We start from the raw sequence: 19,926 nt of genomic DNA on the forward strand, positions 1-19,926 counted from the left end.
CTGTTGGAGTTGTATTTTTTAGATAACATCAGAATCATGGGGGTCTGGAGCAAATGAAATGGAAAATCCTTGGCTCCTCCCCAGAGAGTTCTGTTACTGGTACTGTCTCAACTATGTCCAACGTAAACTCCTCCTTGACCTGCTGCATGTGCCAAGTTATCAAAGACACCTTGTAAAAAATTGTTAAATACTTACCAGCTGTAGTACTGGTTTGCGCTCCAAAAGCAAAAGTGGCCTTTGCTGGCTGCTCAGATTCTTTCTCGGATGGTTTTGCCGTACTGAAACTAAAAGTTGACTTGGAAGAACCTTCATCTTTGGTTTGCTCTGAATTCCCAAAGGAAAACACTGGCTGACACTTTGGCTCTTCAGTGTCCACTTTCTTCCCAAATACCAGAGAAGTAGAAGTGACAGGCTCTTGCTGTTTCTCTTCTGTCCTTCCCAAAACAAACGAGGCAGAGGGCAGGGGGGCAGAGTCCATGCTGCCAAAAGTGAACCCTCCTTTGGTGACAGGTGTTTCTTCTTTTTTTGCTTCTGGTGTCTTACATGTGAAAGGAGCCACTGAGACACTCTTGGTGTCTGTGGTTCCAAAACTGAAGCTGTTCTTGCTCTCAGAGGTCACTTTGGTGTCAGCAGCAAGAGGGGGAGGGTTAATGACACCGGAACAAAAGCTAAAGCCTGCAGAGGAAGATTCAGGCACTTCCTCTTTCTTTTCTTGCTGCCCAAGATTAGACACCCCAAACTGAAATGGAGCTAAAGGAGCTGGATTGCTTAAACCAGAAGAAAGTCCAAACTTAAAATTATTATCATTTTTACTGTCTTTTTTAACTTCTTCAGGCTTAGAATCAGATGAAACTCCAAATTTAAAATCTCCTATTGGTTTAGGAAATTTAAAGCCTTCTTCACTCATGGGGTTTACAGACCCCAAATCTGATGACACACCTATTTTGAAGCCTCCTTGATCTCCAAATTTAAAATTTCCAGTGTTTGTTAAAGTCTGAGAGGGTGCAGAAGAGGATGATGGGATACCGAATTTGAAGGATGAGGTTGCTGGGTTCAAAGATGAGGAAGATGTGCCAAAGCCTTCAAAAATATAAAGGAGACTGAATTAATATTAGCCTCTCAAAATGTAAACCTTGAAAAGTAAAGGGAGACAGTGATTACTCTGCAAAGTATTAGTAAACATGAACCGAACTACCCATACATTCAGCGGGAGAAGCACATCTTGATCTTGACAACCACACTGATGTGCTACTTTTCATCAGAATGGCAGAGATGCAACAAGTTTGATGAAAGAGTGTTGGTGACGAGACTAGGAATAATAGACACTTTAGACACTGCAGGTGGATGTGTAAATTAGCACAAAACTTGCAGGAGGCAACTTGTCAGTATTTACTCCTAATCACAAACTCATGTTGTGCCCTCTGACTCGGCAATTTTACAGCTGAGTATTTTTATGATAAACTACTAAATAGGATATGCAATCCAGACAGCTGTAAGTGATGAATGAAAAACAAACTCTGTCCAAGCTTCTTTGTGGTAAAGCCAAGGGTGAAGACAGTGTGGTATACATCCTTTTCTAACAAGGTAGACAGAAGCGAGAATATGGAGAAGTATATTTGGTTCTAATGTGCATAAAGCAACTCTGAACCAGTTACGAGAAGCTAACAACAAAGAGCTATTACCTTTGATGGGGGGAAGAATGGAAAACGAGCCAATGAGGACAAGAGACAGACATTTCACTGTGAATTCTGTCATAATCTGCTTAAGTCTTGTGAGTAAATGTGTTATTTATAAAAATTAAAAATTTTCACATTAGGAGTTCCCGTCGTGACACAGTGGTTAACGAATCCGACTAGGAACCATGAGGTTGTGGGTTCAATCCCCGCACTTGCTCAGTGGGTTAAGGATCCGTTGTTGCCGTGAGCTATGGTGTAGGCCAAAGACACGGCTCGGATCCCGAGTTGCTGTGGCTCTGGTGTGGGCCAGCAACAACAGCTCCAATTAGACCCCTAGCCTGGGAACCTCCATATGCCGCGGGAGCAGCCCTAGAAAAGGCTAGAAAAAGACCAAAAAAAAAAAAAAAAAAAAAAAATTTTTTTTTTTTTTTTTCACTTCAAAGAAGCAGAATTAGGAGTTCCCGTCATGGCTCAGTGGTTAATGAACCCAACTAGCATCCATGAAGTCTCGGGTTGAATCCCTGGATCCAGCGTTGCCGTGAGCTGTGGTGTAGGTTGCAGATGCAGCTCAAATTCCATGTTGCTGTGGCTCTAGCGTAGGCTGGTGGCTACAGCTCCAATTGGACCCCTAGCCTGAGAACTTCCATGTGGCGCAGGTGCAGCCCTAAAATTAAAAAAAAAAAAAAAAGGACCAGAATTTTAGGAGTGGAAACAATATTTTAAAAGATAAAAATACTATTCTGACAAGATCAGTACCTTGGTTTCGGAATGCTTCTTTAGTGGAATAAACCAGAAATGAAGCACCTAAATGACCAGCTCAACACAGAAATCATTAAACAGTGCCAAGCTACTGATCCATCACTCTGCTCCCCCAGGTATAAATAAAGATAGTGACAGCCATTACCTACCTCACTTTCTTTTCCCTAAGAAATTTATTTGAAAAATTATGTCAGAATTTCAGGAGCAACTGGCCACCCACATGGTCTCTAAAATACCTTAAATGATATCAGACAGAAAGCTAAAAATCAAGGTGCCAAAGACATCTTAACTAGTTATCACCTCTGTCTCAAAAGGAGGATTTAACGGTATGGTAATTACTGTATTTACAGGCGGGAACATGGGAAAGGGACCTGAGCTAACAGCTACAGAAGGAGCTTTAGCGCTCTGCTAAAACCCAAATGCAGCGTTTTCTTTTTCTTTTTTTTTGTCTTTATCTTTTTAGGGCTGTACCCACGGCATATGGCGCTTCCCAGGCTAGGGGTCTAATCGGAGCTATAGCTGCCGGCCTACACCACAGCCACAGCAACACCAGTTCGGAGCCATGTCTCCCATCTACACCACAGCTCATGGCAACGCCAGATCCTTACTTAACCCACTGAACGAGGCCAGGGATCAAACCCACAACCTCATGGTACCCGGTTGGATTCGTTTGAGCTGCACTACAATAGGAAATCCAAATGCAGCATTTTCTAAGCCAGCTGTACCCCATCAGTCACGCAATTAATTCAGTGGGTACAACCAGCATCTTCCTTCTAAAATGAAAATGAATAGAAAATATACTTATCTTTACTGCTAACCAGCAAATGATTGGTTTTTATAGTAATTTAGAGATAGGAGCTAAGGTCCAGGACAATACCTCTTTTTACATGGATTTTTTTTTTTTTTTTGTCCTTTTAGGGCCTCGTTAAGGGTCAAATTGGAACTGTAGCTGCCGGCCTACTCCTCAGCCATAGCAAGATCCAAGCTGTGTCTTCGACCTACACCACAGCTCACAGCAACACCGGATCATAAACCCACTGATCGAGGCCAGGGATCGAACCTGCATCCTCGTGTCCGGCGTCCTCATGGTTATTAGTCTGGTTCGTTAGCGCTGAGCCATGGCAGGAACTCCTCATTTTACATGGATTTTCAATAAAGAACAAATCATTTTAAAACCAAAACTGTTCACCTATATTTCATTTTAAAGTTGTAACATAAAAAAGTGCTTTACTAAGACCTTACCTTTAAACTCAGACTTGGTGCCTGGTTTTGCACTTTCGCATGCTATACATTTGGTGGAATCTGCTTTATTCTCCACTAGGCACACATCACAGTTCCAGTTTCCCTCAGGTTTCTTAAACTTGTCCAATCCTAGGGAGCCTCCAGACAACACAGAGACAGGGACAGTGCTGCTACTTGAAGCAGGTACTGAACTTCCTAAAAAATAATGGAGAAATACAGGAAAATTCCTAATTTACATCATGTCAATATCTCAGTGACACCACCAAGTCTTAATTTCCATTCTTATTAGAGTTTATTAAGATAGAGAAAATGCCAGAAGTCTAAACATTACATTGTTAAAAACAATACAGACATCTCAGATTTCTTTTAATCTTATAAATGAGCAACTCACAAACCTTGTGCAATGATGAGCTCCCTCTTAACCCCAATTATGAAGAGCCAGGATTTTTAAAAATCATGCTCATATTTCAGAGCCTAAAAGACTCAATTCTCCTTAAGATTCATTATCAAATTTCACAGCATTATACAATGTAAGTTCCAAACTGTAGGCAACAGTCTAAAACATAAAATACAGAGCCTAGACCACATTCATTTCAAGATTGCCAAGGACAGGGCTCTGCTTTGAAATGACAATTTTGCATAGAAATGTTCTACTGGCCACTCTGCAATTCAACTCGATACTACTGACTACCGTCCACAGCATTTGTTATAAAGCAGCTATCTAACAGACATGAATTAATAAGCACCATAACGTTCTTAGGTTCTGGGGGCGGAGAGCAAGATGAACAAGATGTTGCTTAACTTCTAAAGGTGCTCATGGTCTAAAAAGGGGGAAGTAAAACAAACATAAATGCACAGTAGCACCATTACGGACAAAGAGTAACACATGATCTAAACAAGAGGACAAAGAGGAAAGGACTACAGGACAGGAGAAGGAGTCACAGAGCTGATATTTACATTTTTAAGCAGAACTAGCAACTGTGGGGGAGAGGCGGCAGCACAGGAAGGATGGCTCAGCGAGGCGCAGGTGCATGAAGAAATAGTGTCGAGAGCGGAGCCATTCATTCTGGTGCCCCCACTTCTCTAAATGTTCTCCAACTGTCGTCACTTTTCCCAGTTACCTGATCTGCCGTTTACTGGTATGTTCTTTTCCATCCTGCCAATAAAATCGTTCCATCTTTGGTCCACTGCCCTTCTCACAAGCTCTCCTCGACTCCGAACATTTTAATCACCAAACAAAACCATCTTCTGATCTGGACCTGCCACCCACTCTTCAGGTTTCCTCCCCGTGCTGTCCTCTTGTCGGTGGTTCCACTATCCCCCTGGTTACCCTGGCTAGATGGCAACTCTTCCCTTACCCTTACACATTCAATACATTTCATTCTTTTTCTGACCCTTCTCCTGCTATTTTGGTTTGAGCTCCCTCACCTCTTGCTTAATAGCCCTGTTTTTTGTTTCTTTTCTTTTTTTTTTAGGGTGGCGCTTGTGGCACATGGACGTTCCCAGGCAAGGGGTTGATTTGGAGCTGTGGCTATGGGCCTACACCACAGCCACAGAAACACTGGATCTGAGCCACATCTGTGACCCACCCCGCAGCTTGTGGCAACGCCGGATCCTTAACCCACGGAGGGAGGCCAGGGATCAAACCCACATCCTCACGCACACTACGTCAGGTTCTTTTTGTTCCCTTGAAATCCATCCTCTAAAAAGCACCAGTACCGTGTGGTTTTTGATTTTCCTCTCTGGTTACTCCTTTAAAAGATTAACTGTTCCAAAGTTTTATTCCTGCTACTCCCTTAAGTTAGCAGAGTTCTGTTTTAGGCTGTCTATTTGCTCTGCTCATTCACCTCACATCACCTCTACGCCCATGACTGACTTGAAAATTCTGGGCTAAGTCCTCCCGGATCTGTATCTCCAGCCCAGAGGGTCCAGCGTCAGTGTAACCAAAGGCTTCACACCTATCTGTCAACTTTAGCAGCTTGAAAGCAACCATGTCTCCAACTGCACATTATTCTACGGCCCCCTCTAATCCTTATTTGATTCCATTAGTACACATCACTAGGATCTTGACCTATATAACTGATATAACTTCCTAATCTGTCCTCTGGTCTCCAAATTTTGTTGCCTTCAAATCTATCCTCCAAAAAGCCACCGAGTGATTTACCAAAATTACAAGTTTGACCAGATCATTTTCTGCTTATAATGGTGGTTCAGCTAAAGGATGAAGTGGAAGTTTTTTCATATATATATGAGCTTCCTTTGTTTCTGTATAACAATTTCCTGACTCAGTTTTATTCTCCCATCAACTCAATTAATTTTGGTTTCTTGCATGCATCAGGGCTTTCTTTCTTTCTTTTTAAGGGGAGGAGGAGGAATACCAGATGGGAAGAGAAACCTATTTTAGAATAGAGATTCTGAAATCATTCTTGTGGAGAGGTCTAGGAGGAATTATGAATAAGGCTCACCCCTTGTATTAAGACAGGGGTCTGGGCTATTAACCCAAGAGTTTTCCGTTGCAGACACAAAACCACGCATCCATGAATGAGGCAATAAAAATAGGAAGTATAATTCCCAGGATACTCATAACATGTTTTATTTAGTATCCATGTTACTACATATCTATACCAAATAATTATATAAAAGCATTACAAAAACATCAAAAAGTCATTTCCAAATGAATTAAAGATCAATTTAAATCTTCAGTAACTCTTTCAAAATTGAACAGAGAAACAGAACTCAAACCTAATTCCATTTTTCTGGCTGCCTATTTTAAGATCATTGCAATATGTCTGGCACATGGGTGAATATTCAGCCACAGCCTTCTCATAAAGCAATACCATCTACCCTTTAATGAAACTGTCCCGGAAATGACCACCAGCCATCCTCACTTCTACTTCAAGGAAAAGAGACAAAGTAATATTTCATTCTGCATAAAGGTTTGAGAGAGACTGTCCCGTTCTAAGGCCTTTGCATCTATATTAGCCAACTTTGGAAATGATGGTTCCCATTCTAAGGCCTTTGCATCCATATTAGCCAACTTTGGAAATGATGGTGAAGAGCCCAAAGTTCCTGATAAAAGTGCATACAAAGAAGAGGTCAAAGCAAATGCTGGACTGATTAACACAAAGCCTATCCTAATAGGACATGCAGTTTCAGTTGCGAACAAGTCATTTTACTCTCAAGACAGTTTAGAAAAATTAATGTACGAGGAAATGCGCATCCTGAAACATCTAAAACATTGAGGTTATTCTTAGCTGTTTTACAGAGAATAAATTAAAATGTTCTATTAAAGTAATGAACAAAATTATTCCAAACAGCCATAAACGTACCTGGTTTCTCAGACATACAGGACACACATTTATTGTCTTCCGCATTATTAGAAACACAGCACACTGGACACTCCCAAGATCCCATGGGCCTTTTGAATTTATCTGTAAATCCTAAGGCACCAGTGGTTACAGTGCAGCTGGAGGAGGAAGCAGCCATGGTTACAGCACTTTCTGAAGCCACTGGCAACGTAAAGACTCGTTTAACACCAGTTCCAGGTTTCGGTGTTTCACAAGCTACACATTTTATCGCTTCAGGTTTATTTTGCACTAAACAAGTATCACAATCCCAAGTTCCTACTGCTGGTTTAAATTTGTCTCCGAAGCCTGTCCCTGGTGAAGAAAGAGTTGGTTTGCCACTTTTACTTGGTGTCCCAGTTCCCAACTGTTTAGCAGTATCTCTTGGTGGCAACTTTGTTGCTTGACAGGCTACACATTTGTTGTCTGCAACTTTGTTCTGGAGTAGACAAGTATCACACTGCCATGATGGCCCAGCCTTTAAACTTTCCCCAAACCCGATTCCACTGGAAGAAGAGCTACTTATTGCTGGTCTTGTATAAACTATTGGGCTTGTGGTGGTAGGCTGAGCAGCAGGAGAATCTGCCTTCGGTGATGTGAAACCTACAATGGGGTGGGGGGGTTGGGGAGAGTGGAGTGGGAGAAGAAAAGTTAGTTAATGTTTTGATCAGAAAGCCTATTACTTATTATAGTTAATAAATATTAATAATATAAATAACTATAGAGTAATAGCCATTCATAATAAAAATATTATTCTTGGCACAAAACACCTTACTGTAGAGCTATCATAATCTAAGGTGGACTACTTAAGAAGTATTTTTCACCTAGAACTATATTTCTAGTACTAATCAAATAATCAGTAAGCAACAGGCCTAGTTAAAAAACCTACAAAAGACATTCTGTTTATAGTAGATCATCTTCCTCTAGCAATCTATTTACTGTAGTATAACTAATTTGAGACTTAATTTGTACTCCTTACTGACATACACACCATCCACATTTTGCTCCTTGCCTTTCCTGCAGCACTGAACCGCAGCACAGTCACTGCCGTCCTCCCCCTGCCTATGCCAAATGACCTCCGGTATGGAGCATCTTTGAATTTTTTCCAGTCATAATCCAGTTTCAGTAAAACCAGCTCAACTGTGCAGGTATGATTATTTGAAAGATGTCCCTCCCAACAACAGAGTAATAAGGATCATTTTTAGTAACATTAAATTCATACAAAGCTTTAAAAGAGTAATGGTTCAATGACAAATACGATTAAAAATCCCAACAGAAGTTCCCGTCGTGGCTCAGTGGTTAACGAATCCGACTAGGAAACACGATGTTTTGGGTTCATTCCCTGGCCTTGTTCAGTGAGTTAAGGATCTGGCGTTGCCGTGAGCTGTAGTGTAGGTTGCACATGTGGCTTGGATCCGGCATTGCTGTGGCTCTGGAGCAGGCCAGTGGCTGGCTACAGCTCCAATTTGACCCCTAGCCTGGAAACCTCCATATGCCACGGGTGCGGCCCTAGAAAAGACAAAAAGACCAAAAAAAAAAAAAAAAAAAAAAAAATTCCAACAGAGATGTACTAAAATAACCTGGTAAAACCCAGAAATACAAAAATTAGGGTCCATTTAATACAGTAATTTCTAGGTCCATTCATGTTGCTGCTAATGCCATTATTTCATTCTTCTTTATGGCTGAATAGTAGACCAGAGATTATCATACTAAGTGAAGTTAGACAGTAAGAGACAAACATCATATGCTATCACTTACCTGTGGACTCAAAAAAAAGGATACAAATGAACTTATTTGCAGAAGAGAAACAAGCTCACAGACTTTGAAAAACTTATGGTTACCAAAGGGGACAGATGGGGAGGAGGGAGGTGGGAACTTGGGGTTTGGGATGGAAATGTTCTAAAATTAGGTTTTGACGATGGCTGTGCAACTATAAATATAATAAAATTCACTGTATTAATAAAAAAAAGAACTCCATTATAATTATAATGACGGAGCTGAATAAAAATAAAAACGAAAAAATAAAAATTAGGGTCCACTATCTCCTAATGGAGCACAAGCTCAGGCTAATTCAAACAGACGACCACACAAAATTACCAAACACTAATTCAAACAAAACTGCGACAGCTTTCCAATAAAAACCCAGAGCCTACCACTTTGTTAGCCATCATAGGTGTATTTAAAGAGTTAAGGTAGGAGTTCCCATTGTGGCTCAGTGGTTAACAAATCGGACTAGGAACCATGAGGTTGCGAGGTTGATTCCTGGCCTTGCTCAGTGGGTTAAGGATCCGGCATTGCCGTGAGCTGTGGTGTAGGTTGCAGACGCGGCTCAGATCCCATGCTGCTGTGGCCCTGGTGTAGGCCAGCGGCTACGGCTCCAACTGGACCCCTAGCCTGGGAACCTCCATATGCTATGGGTATGGCCTTAGAAAAGACAAAAAGAGACCAAAAAAAAAAAAAAAAAAAAAAAAAAAAAAAAAGTGTGCACACAGAACCATGAACCATGAAATAATAAAAAGACTTTGTGCTACCAAAACCAACATTGTTGACTTGATTAACTCAAACTACACTTTATTTGCACAAATGACCTTTGAATCCTTTACTCTCCACCAATTTTATTTTCTATGTAACAAAAAAAACTCAGTGACCCATTTCTCTAACCTTTAGAAGAGGAAAAGAAAACTAGAGGGAAAGTTGATACAGAAGGTTGTTAGAGGTTTTTCTACCGTACCAAGAAATAATTCAGCCTAAGGGCAAAACAATCCCATATACCTCAATTACTAATAGCGGACAATGATATACTATTTTGTTAATGATTAACCTGGTCACTGAAGCTGGTAAAATTGTAACATAAACCACTTCAGGGTATTCCAGTTTTCTTTCTGCCCACTTCTTTAGATTTTCCTAATTTCCCTTCAGACAGCATTTAACTCCTCCAAATTTCTGCCTTTTTTTTTTTTTTTTTAAGTTTAAAAGTGTGAAGGAGTGGACATTATGAATGCAAAGAGTAAACTTTTTTTTGCCTTGGCCATGCCCCTGGCATGCAGAAGTTCCTAGGCTAGGGATCAAACTCATACCACAGAGTGACAGGAGCCACAGCAGTGACCGTGCCAGATCCTTAACCTGTTGTGCCACCAGGGAATTCCTCAAAGCGTAAACTTTTATGATGATAAATATATGCATTTGATGCTTATTACTGCTTGGTTCATCCCAGTATAGGCATTCTAGAGTCCTTCCCATAACTGTGTAAAATCGCCTCTATTACTGAGACTTCAATAGGCAATACACTCATCTATAAAATAAGAACCTCATTCTTCTACACTTTGTTGTACCAGCCAACCTATTAATGAAACTCTTGTTCACTTATACAGAGCACATGTGTTGGATAAATCTAATTCCTCCTGAGATACTAGATTATCTTATAAATACTTTTATATCCTTACAGGATACATCCCAATTGGAATTATGCTATCCTCTTGGATTTTCCAATTGAAAACTATTTGAGGACTTCTGTTCATCACCATCAAAAAAAAAAAAAAAAAAAAAAAAAACCCACTAGCATTCGTATCTTGTTTCAAGTGAGTACTATAACTATTCTCTATGTATCTATGCTACAATCAGTGTATGTTTTCTTTCTACTTAGCTTTGTTTTATATATATATACCACAACTGGGAAATAATCTGAGAAGAATAAGGCAGCAGTCTCTCAGAGAGAGACATGTCTAGGTACATCACTGAGTTTGTTTTACTTTTTTGTATATTGGCCTCTTTTAACAGGCAATTCACATTTTCTCCTATACTTGTCCCCTAGAGATTTCATTTTAGTGCAGAATCCTTGATTCTAAAGAAATAATAAAGTTTCTATCGTCTTTCACCTAAAATAATTACATCTGACTATGCCTATATTCAAAAGTCAATCTCAGATATCCCATCGTGGCTCAGTGGTTAACGAATCAGACGAGGAACCTAGTTAAGGATTCAGCATTGCCATGAGCTGTGGTGTAAGTCGCAGACACAGCTTGGATCCCGCATTGCTGTGGCTGTGGTGTAGGCCAAAGGCTACAACTTTGATTAGACCCCTAGCTGGGAATCACCACATGCCACAGGCACAGCCCTGGAAAAACACAAAAAGACAAAAAAAAAAAAAAAAAAAAATCAATCTCCCATGAAACCAGTCATCATTTTTTAAAAGCCTGAAGTACAACAAATAATATTAAGATGAGATCATAATTTTGTAATTAAGATTTCAGAGTATCTCGAGGGCAGCCATTATCTTACCAGGGTTCTTCAGAACATCAAGAACACTTCCTTCTTTCAGGGTTTTTGCAGGTCTGAAAAGGCCCTCGCCGTCTTCGTCTGCCTTCTTACAACTTGTACTGTTGTTCACTGCAGTGATATCTTCAGCTGTAATTTTTTTAATTGTAAATGATATCATGCATGGAAAAAGCAACTTATATGTATTAAAAAGATCATTCAAAGTCAATCTGAATCAACTTCTAAAAAGTCACTGCAATTCAAAGATAATGAACAGGAATTCCCATTGTGGCTCAGTGGTAACCAACCCAACTAGTATCCATGAGGATGCAAGCTTGATCCCTGGCCTCACTCAGTGGGTTAATGATCCGGTGATGCCATGAGCTATGATATAGGTCACAGATGAGGCTCAGATCCTGCATTGCTGTGGCTGTGTTGAAAACTGGCAGCTGCAGTTCTGATTCAACCCCTAGCCTGTGAACTTTCATTATGCTGCACATGCAGCCCTAAAAAGCAAAAACAAATAAAAAAACCAAAGATAATGAACAAATAACTTGTACAGGGTTGACTTGCCATTACAAGAAAGTAAAAAAAAAAATACTATTTCCCATCTTGTACATCTTTCTCCTCCAAAAGGGTAAAAAATATATAAACTACATAAAAATCTTTAATTATTACCCAGTGAGTTCACCTGTAATCAAGAAAATAAAACTGAAGCACTGGAGAGGATATGGCATTTGCAGCAGCTCAAACACTGCGTGAAAAACGTTCAACTAAGCCAGACATTTCATTTCTAGAAATTCATCCTGTGATTAAAAATCTTTCAGGAGTTCCCGTCGTGGCGCAGTGGTTAACGAATCTGACTAGGAACCATGAGGGTGCGGGTTCGGTCCCTGCCCTTGCTCAGTGGATTAACGATCCAGCATTGCCGTGAGCTGTGGTGTAGGTTGCAGACGCGGCTCGGATCCTGAGTTGCTGTGGCTCTGGCATAGGCCGGTGGCTACAGCTCCGATTCAACCCCTAGCTTGTGAACCTCCATATGCCGCGGGAGCGGCCCAAGAAATAGCAACAACAACAACAACAACAACAAAAAAGACAAAAGACAAAAAAAAAAAAAAATCTTTCAGTTATTATACTGAAAACCTGAATAACAAATACTCAATAAAAAGGGGTTAGCTATACAGATTACAGAACCCTGAAACGATGGAGAGTTATGCAGCCACAGAAATAAATCATTAGTTAAGGGAGAGCAGGTTCAAAAGTCCAGAAGATTTTGACTACTTACATCTAAAGAATAATGCTTTTACTTTTTATATTTCTTTTCTCTCTTTTTTTTTTCTTTTCTTTTTACAGCTGCACCTGTGGCATATGGAAGCTCCTAGACTGGGGTTTAAATCAGAGCTGCAGCTGCATGCAGGCCTACACCACAGCCAAACCCACACCCAAGCAGAGCAGCATCTGTGACCTACACTGCAGCTTGTGGCAATGCCAGATCCTTAAGCCACTGAGCAAGGCCAGGACCCGTATCCTCATTGACACTATGTTGGATTCTTAACCCACTGAGCCACAATGGGAACTCTGTGTTCCCTTTAAATGGTTAACTTTATCTTATGTCAATTTCACTCTAGGAACAAAACAGACAAAAGACCACACCTATCTCTCACAACAGTCTCAAAACAAAGAAAAATAGGGTTTTATCACTTTATCACATTCTATCTTCCTTTAGAGTCAAAACTGAATTGTTTTTGTAATTTGATGTAAATTTTAAGAATTCCTTGAAGTATACTTAGAGAGACAGAAAATGAAGGCAATGGGAAAACTGGCTCCTCTCATAAAGTAATTCATCATGACTTCCACATTTTCAATCAGCTTTTTAATGACAGGAGTGATGAGAATCAGAAATGTCAACATTAAGAACAATTCCCACAATTCTATACATGCCACTCTCATAATAAACTCCTTAAAACTGTGGGTAATTTTTTCAGATATAATGAAACAAAAAAGTTGCCTCAACAAACTATTCCTGATTCAGTTATCACTGGTAAAAAGTGAGGCTTTTAATGCCTATCCCTTGATAACCACGTATGAAAATGAAATTTAAATACTTACTATTCTTGAATCATAACAACATTAAAGAAAAAAAAAAAACATGTAGTAAAGAAGTACACCTGAAATGTGTTTGTTACTTTCTCTTACACAGGGTTACTTTATTCAATAAAAATTAGGAATGCAAATCTATCAGTCAAATTCCTATTCTGTGCCACTCTCATAATCTACACCTTATCTTTCAGATCACCTAAAGGCAAACATCGTCCTAGCAGTTTTATGTTCTGGATCTTTGATATTTTTTTTAATCTATCTTTTGAAGGAGGATCTGGTTTTTAAAAATTCCAAAACCCAGCAGATAATCAAAGAGACACTTCTTAATAAGGCAACAGCCCGTTAACTGAAGTCTCACAGCCTCTAATACCCCACACTCCCACCCACACCCCTACTCAATGCACCTCTGTTACTTCTAGACACTGTATCACCCCCATATAAGTATCACAGTGCCTACCACATTCAGACTAAAATCCAATTCTTTAGCATAGCATTCAAGAATTTTCAGAATTTAAAGTTACTTCTTGGAGTTCCCGTCATGGCTCAGTGGTTAAGGAATCCGACTAGGAACCATGAGGTTGCAGGTTCGACCCCTGGCCTTGCTCAGTGGGTTAAGGATCCGGCATTGCCGTGAGCTGTGGTGTAGGTCACAGGCGCGGCTCGGATCCTGAGTTGCTGTGGCTCTGGCATAGGCAGCAGCTACAGCTCCGGATTAGACCCCTAGCCTGGGAACCTCCACATGCCGTGGGAGGTGCCCTAGAAAAGTCATAAAGACGAACAAAAACAAACAAACAAAAAAGTTACTTCTCAATCTCATGAAAATTATTTGCCATTTTCAAAGTATGTCATGCTTTTCCTCTTGTTGTCTTACATTAGCTGTTTATTTCTTGAGTAAAATGCCCTTGCTCAAAATTCTTGACCTGAGTAACTCAGCACAGCTGGATCCTCCATTTTCCAAAAACCAACACTTGAAAGAAAATCACCACTATTACAAAAAAACCTACTGTTTAATTATCTGAATACTCATTTCTTTCCCTCAATTACACCCATTTCTTGAGTTGAGAAATTATGTATCACTGTCTGCAGAGGACAGCATAACACTTATGCATAACAGTTCTTTTGAACTGAAGAGTAAACCTAGAGATGGACTCCACTATAACTACAATGTAGCCCACCCTTAAATTTCTTATAATGAGACTTCACTTACAATAAACTAGCTCCTTATTTTGACTAAACAAAGACAGTGCATAAATTTGCTCCTGTAACTATTCCTTTCACAACCAAAGGGTAAGTAACATTTACATTTGGACAGCAATTTCATTCAAATGAAAGCATTTACAAGAAACGGCAAAGGAGAAAGAATCTGAAATATTAATCTAACGTATTTTTACGTAAAAATTTGTGAGAAAATTTTACTTACCTGAACTACTCATAATTGGTTCTGAAATAGTACTAGAGCCAGAAAGTTCTGTTTTTGCCACAGGCACACTAAATGTAAATCCAATCTGTAAAGAAAAGGTGTCCTTTAACTGTTCATTTATTTTTAAATAATTATCAAATATAAAGCTCTTTTTATTCCAAAGTCAAAAAAAAATACTGAATTTCACATATTCTAAGATTTTATTTTTCCTATCTTTAAATCTCTAAAATAGCTGTGTCATAATTTAACAACAGCTTTTCAAATTTCTACAGCACTTTCTTGTTCAGGACAGTACATAAAATAATAATGTGTTCCTAATGCCCAGTTCTGGGCTTCTAAGTGCAATTTCCTAATAATAAGTATGACACTTTACAGATAATGAATGGATCTCAGGCATGCGGCAGGGGCAGAAAAGCTACAAAATGATCTGGAACATATAGTTACGACAGAAAACAGGGACACAGTGAAATACAGAAGGTAATGTTAAAATTATACATAGGCCGAATATGGGTGGGGCAACTCAAGACATTAAACTTAAGTATTAATTCTTACTCAAAACAGGGACACAGTGAAATACAGAAGGCAATGTTAAAATTATACATAGGCCGAATATGGGTGGGGCATCTCAAGACATTAAACTTAAGTATTAATTCTTACTCAAAATTTTTATCCGTAATTTTGAAGAAACAAATACATATTGTGAGACATAAAAACTTCAGATCCCTCTGGATGAGAAGTTCCTGCAGTGCCATTAAAAGTACACATATATACGGAGTTCCCATTGTGGCTCAGTGGTTAACAAATCACTGAGTTCGTTAAAATGAGTTCCGTAAATGATTATCTGTCTATTCTGAAGAATATCATATATCCATTATAACAATAACAGTAAAAATCATGAAACAAGGAGTTCCCGTCGAGGTGCAGCGGTTAATGAACCTGACTAGTATATATGAGACATGGGTTTGTTTGATCCCTGGCCTTGCTCAGTGGGTTAAGGATCTGGCATTGCCCTAAGCTGTGGTGTAGGTCACAAATGTGGCTCCGATCGCATGTTGCTGTGGCTTCGGTGTAGGCTAGCAGCTACAGCTCCAATTCGACCCTAGCCTGGGAATCTCCATATGCCATGGGTGTGGCCCTAAAAAGAAAAAAAGAAAAAAAAAAAAAATCATGAAACAAGATGAATAAAACCTAAATATAATGTTAGATTTAGTATGATGAATCCAAAATTACAAATATGGTATTTCTTACTTCCAATGGCATTTTGGATTTGACTTTTAAAAAAAAAACAGTATGCCTTTGAAATCAATAATATGGGAGTCCCCATCGTGGCTCAGTGGTTAACAAACCCAACTAGTATCCATGAGGACGAAGGTTCTGATCCCTGGCCTTGCTCAGTGAGCTCTGGTACAGATCGCAGACACATTTCAGATTCCGGCATTGCTATGGCTGTGGTGTAGACCAGCAGCTGTAGTTCTGAATCAACTCCTAGCCTGGGAACATTCATATGCTCTGGGTACAGCCCTAAAAAGACAAAAGAAAAAAGACCAAAAAAAAAAAGAGAGAGAGAAAGAAAGAAATAATATGAACTACTTCTTGTTTGCTACTTACGGATGATGGAGGTAGTACATCTGCCTCAGTAGATTTTACAATTGGAGATGAAAATCTAAACAAGGGACTGCCAGTGCTGTTCGGAGAGGTCATCTGCACCTGGTTTTTCAAATTATTACAGAAATGATTTAAAAAAAAAAAAAAAAAAGAGCTTTTTAGAAAAAGAAATTGAAAATAAAATAGACCTTAAGCAAACTATTTCCAAGAAGCCAAAAGCAATTTTTCCCCTTTAAATTTCACCTTCTAACTTCTGACAAGTACTTAACCAGTATAGTAACCACCGTTAAGATCTGGCTTGGAGTTCCCATCATGGCGCAGGGGTTAACGAATCCAACTAGGAACCATGGGGCTGAGGGTTCCATCCCTGGCCTTGCTCAGAGGGTTAAGGATCCGGCATTGCCGTGAGCTGTGGTGTAGGTTGCAGACTCGGCTCAGATCTCGCCCTGCTGTGGCTGTGGCGTAGGCCGGTGGCTATGGCTCGGATTATACCCCTAGCCTGGGAACCTCCATATGCTATGGATATGGCCCTAAAAAGACAAAAAAAAAAAAAAAAAAAAAAAGATCTGGCTTCCCCTTAGAAGAGGAATATACATGATGTTGGAGGAAGATATTTATCTAAAGGAGAAAAATAACATCTATAAGAATATGTTCAGAAAAGTCAAAGTCAGCAAAAAAGCATAAAATTTTTCAGGAGCAGATTAAAGAATCCTACTCAAATAAAAACATAAATCCATTCTTATGCACAAAACTATTTTATAAATAGTTGGAAACAAACTTATAAATCAACTTTTCCTCTAATGCATTCATAAGAAATGAAGAACATGCCTATAATACGGTTTTTTTTAAAAAAAGAAAAAACAATCTTTCCATTTTCTTCCTGAGTTTTTGCTTTCCATAGTGAAAATTCATTACTATTTTAAACAAAATGTTATTTTTTTCTAAAAAAAAAAAAAAAGGGAAAAACAAAAACCACCTCTATTTGTAAAATGGATTTTTACCTTGTTTGTTAATGATTGTGAAGGACTAATAGGTGATGGAGAGGAAGTTGTGATCACAGAAGAGCTAAAATTGAAGGTAGGCAGTGAAGAACTTGTAATGGGTAGAGAGATTTTCGGTAATACTGGTACTTCCATTTCCTAAAACAGAACAAGTTTTATAATGATATATTTCATTTTTTTGTGTCATTCTTTTATCTCTATTTATTTGCAGGTAGAACTGAAACAGTTACAGGTCAATTTAGAACAGGGATAAGGTAGCACTGTGCAGCATTAACAATGTGGGCTTTTGAATCCAAAAAAAACAAAAAAACAAAACAACAAAGGCTTGAATTCCAGCTGTTCCACCAACTAGTCATGTGACTTTGAATTTCACCATCCTCAGTACCTATTTCCTAACTGGTAAAAATGAAAAAAAAAGTAACATACCACAGCTGTGGTATTAACAGGAAACAAAGTCATTATTTTTGGTCTTGGTATGTACAACAAGTATTTAGCAAAACATCAGTACTGATGAGTCTGGTGAAATGCCTTGGTTTTTAAGCCAATATAGCAAGGACAATCACCACTCTCAAATAACCCAGATTAGAACAGATTAAAAAGAGTTCACAGAGTTCCGGATGTGGTTCAGCAATGAGAACCCCATACTATCCTTTTGAAGATGCATGTTCAATCACTGGCCTCACTCGGTGGGTTAAGGATCTGGCATTTGCTGCAAGCGGTGGTATACGTCGCAGATGTGGGTTGGATCTAGTGTTGCTGTGGCTGCAGCGGTAAGCTGGCAACTGCAGCTCTGATTCAACCCCTAGCCAGGAACTTTCACAGTAGATGCAGAATTTAAAAAAAAAAAAGTTCTGCCTCTGCTAATAGTGGAATAGCTTGTATCTGACCAATGCGCTGATAACAATTATAAACAACCATCTGAAAACACTGGAAAGCAAATGACAGCAAGCAGATACTTGAGGGAAGAAGATACTCAGAAGAAGGGAAGGGCTGCTTCTGAATGAACGTCTTGTTTTTTTTGAGTTGATGCCAGTTGGATACTTGAAATCGAGAGAGAAAACTGCAGATTTGTTAAGGTGAGGATTCAAAGGACAGACTAGGGTGACTACAGTAGCTAGAAAATAAGGGGAGATGCAAGGATGAAGAGCCACAAAAGGGAAGCCCCAAGTCCGCATACAAACAGTCCAAATCTCTGGCAGACCTGTAAACTACAGGTGTGTAACAAAAACATTTTTGGATAAAACAAAACAATCTGTCGCCATAAAACCTGCTCTAGGAGTTTCCACTGTGGCACAACGGGATCAGCTGCACATCTTAGGAGCACTGGGACTCAGAGCTGGCACAGTGGATTAAGGATCCAGCATTGCCATAGCTGCAGCTTAGGTCCCAACTGCAGTTCGGATCTGATCCCTAGCCCAGGAAGTCCTTATGCTGTGGGGCAGCCAAAAAAGAAAAACAAAAACCTGCTCTACAAGTTCTTTCGGGTGAAAAGCAATGATACCAAATGAAAACGCAAATCTCTGGCAGAGCAAATATAAAAAAATTGTCCCCTTAACTTCTTTAAATTACATATAACTATACAAAGCAAAAATACACTGTGGGTTTATAGCCTATCTAAATGTAATACAAATGATACATAACAAAAATCAAGGAAGAGGGATGGTAAATAAAACTATTAACTTGTAAGATTCTTAAATTTTACAAGACATGGCACAATATTAACACAAAGTAGAATTTTATAAGTTAAGGGCATAGATCATAATCCCAAGAAATCCCAGCTAAGTCACGTGAAGAGTCAGAGATACAAAGCCAACGAATAATTAAAACGGAATTCTAACAAATATCCAATTAACCCAAAAGAAGGCAGCTTTCGGAAGGAACAATAAACAAAAGAAATAGGAAAAATGGAAAATAAAATAGTAGACTTTAATTCAACCGCATCATTTATCACACTTACTTGTAAGTAAACATTACAATTAAAAGCAGAAAACAGGAAGTTCCTGTTGTGGCTCAGCAGTAACAAGCCTGGCTAGTACCCATGAGGATATGGGTTCAATCCCTGGCCTCACTCAGTGGGTTAAAAAAAAAAAAAAAGCAGAAAACAGATAAAAGATAAAAGGGCAAAACTCAATCACATGCTGTCCACAAGAGACTTACTTTAAACATAAAGACAAAAAAAATAGATTCAAAATAAATGGATAGTGGGAATTTCCATTGTGGCACAGTGGGTTAAGGATCCAGTCAAACGTGGCTCAAATTCAATCTCAAGCCCAGGAACTTACACATGCCATGGGTGCAGCACCCTCCCCCAAAAGGAAGTGGATGGAAAAAGACATCACCTGCAATTAATGAGCACAAGAAGGTTTATCCTACTAATAAAATGGATGGCTATCTTTTTTTTTTTTTATTTTTTTGCTGGATGGCTATCTTAACACCAGATAAAGTATGTTTCAAGACAAAAAAAAATTTTTTCAAAGACTTAAGAGGACATTTAGTAATTTTAAAAGGGGTAAATCATTGAGAAG

General features: G+C 39.2%; 1 protein-coding gene across 13 annotated transcripts in view; it reads right to left on the reverse strand.

Annotated features, from left to right (window-relative positions):
* NUP153 (nucleoporin 153) overlaps nucleotides 1-19,926 on the reverse strand; it is an 88,700-nt gene that overhangs the window by 15,077 nt on the left and 53,697 nt on the right. For 7 of the 13 annotated variants that reach the window (XM_084967446.1, XM_084967447.1, XM_084967448.1 and 4 more), the window contains 7 exons: nucleotides 17,402-17,539; nucleotides 16,404-16,502; nucleotides 14,796-14,880; nucleotides 11,300-11,425; nucleotides 7,007-7,624; nucleotides 3,678-3,872; nucleotides 196-1,080 (listed from right to left, as the gene is read on the reverse strand). In XM_084967446.1, the coding sequence (XP_084823572.1) occupies nucleotides 196-1,080; nucleotides 3,678-3,872; nucleotides 7,007-7,624; nucleotides 11,300-11,425; nucleotides 14,796-14,880; nucleotides 16,404-16,502; nucleotides 17,402-17,539 (2,146 nt within the window). The remainder of the gene's footprint in view (nucleotides 1-195; nucleotides 1,081-3,677; nucleotides 3,873-7,006; nucleotides 7,625-11,299; nucleotides 11,426-14,795; nucleotides 14,881-16,403; nucleotides 16,503-17,401; nucleotides 17,540-19,926) is intronic. The other 6 variants (XM_084967449.1, XM_084967450.1, XM_084967443.1 and 3 more) reach the window with 1 other exon arrangement.

Source organism: Sus scrofa, chromosome 7 (assembly GCF_054392235.1).
Source record: "Sus scrofa isolate SSC_HxYL_T2T_F1_AM1 chromosome 7, Sscrofa_HxYL_maternal_Yorkshire_Landrace_v2.0, whole genome shotgun sequence".
In the NCBI taxonomy this organism is placed as follows: domain Eukaryota; kingdom Metazoa; phylum Chordata; class Mammalia; order Artiodactyla; family Suidae; genus Sus; species Sus scrofa.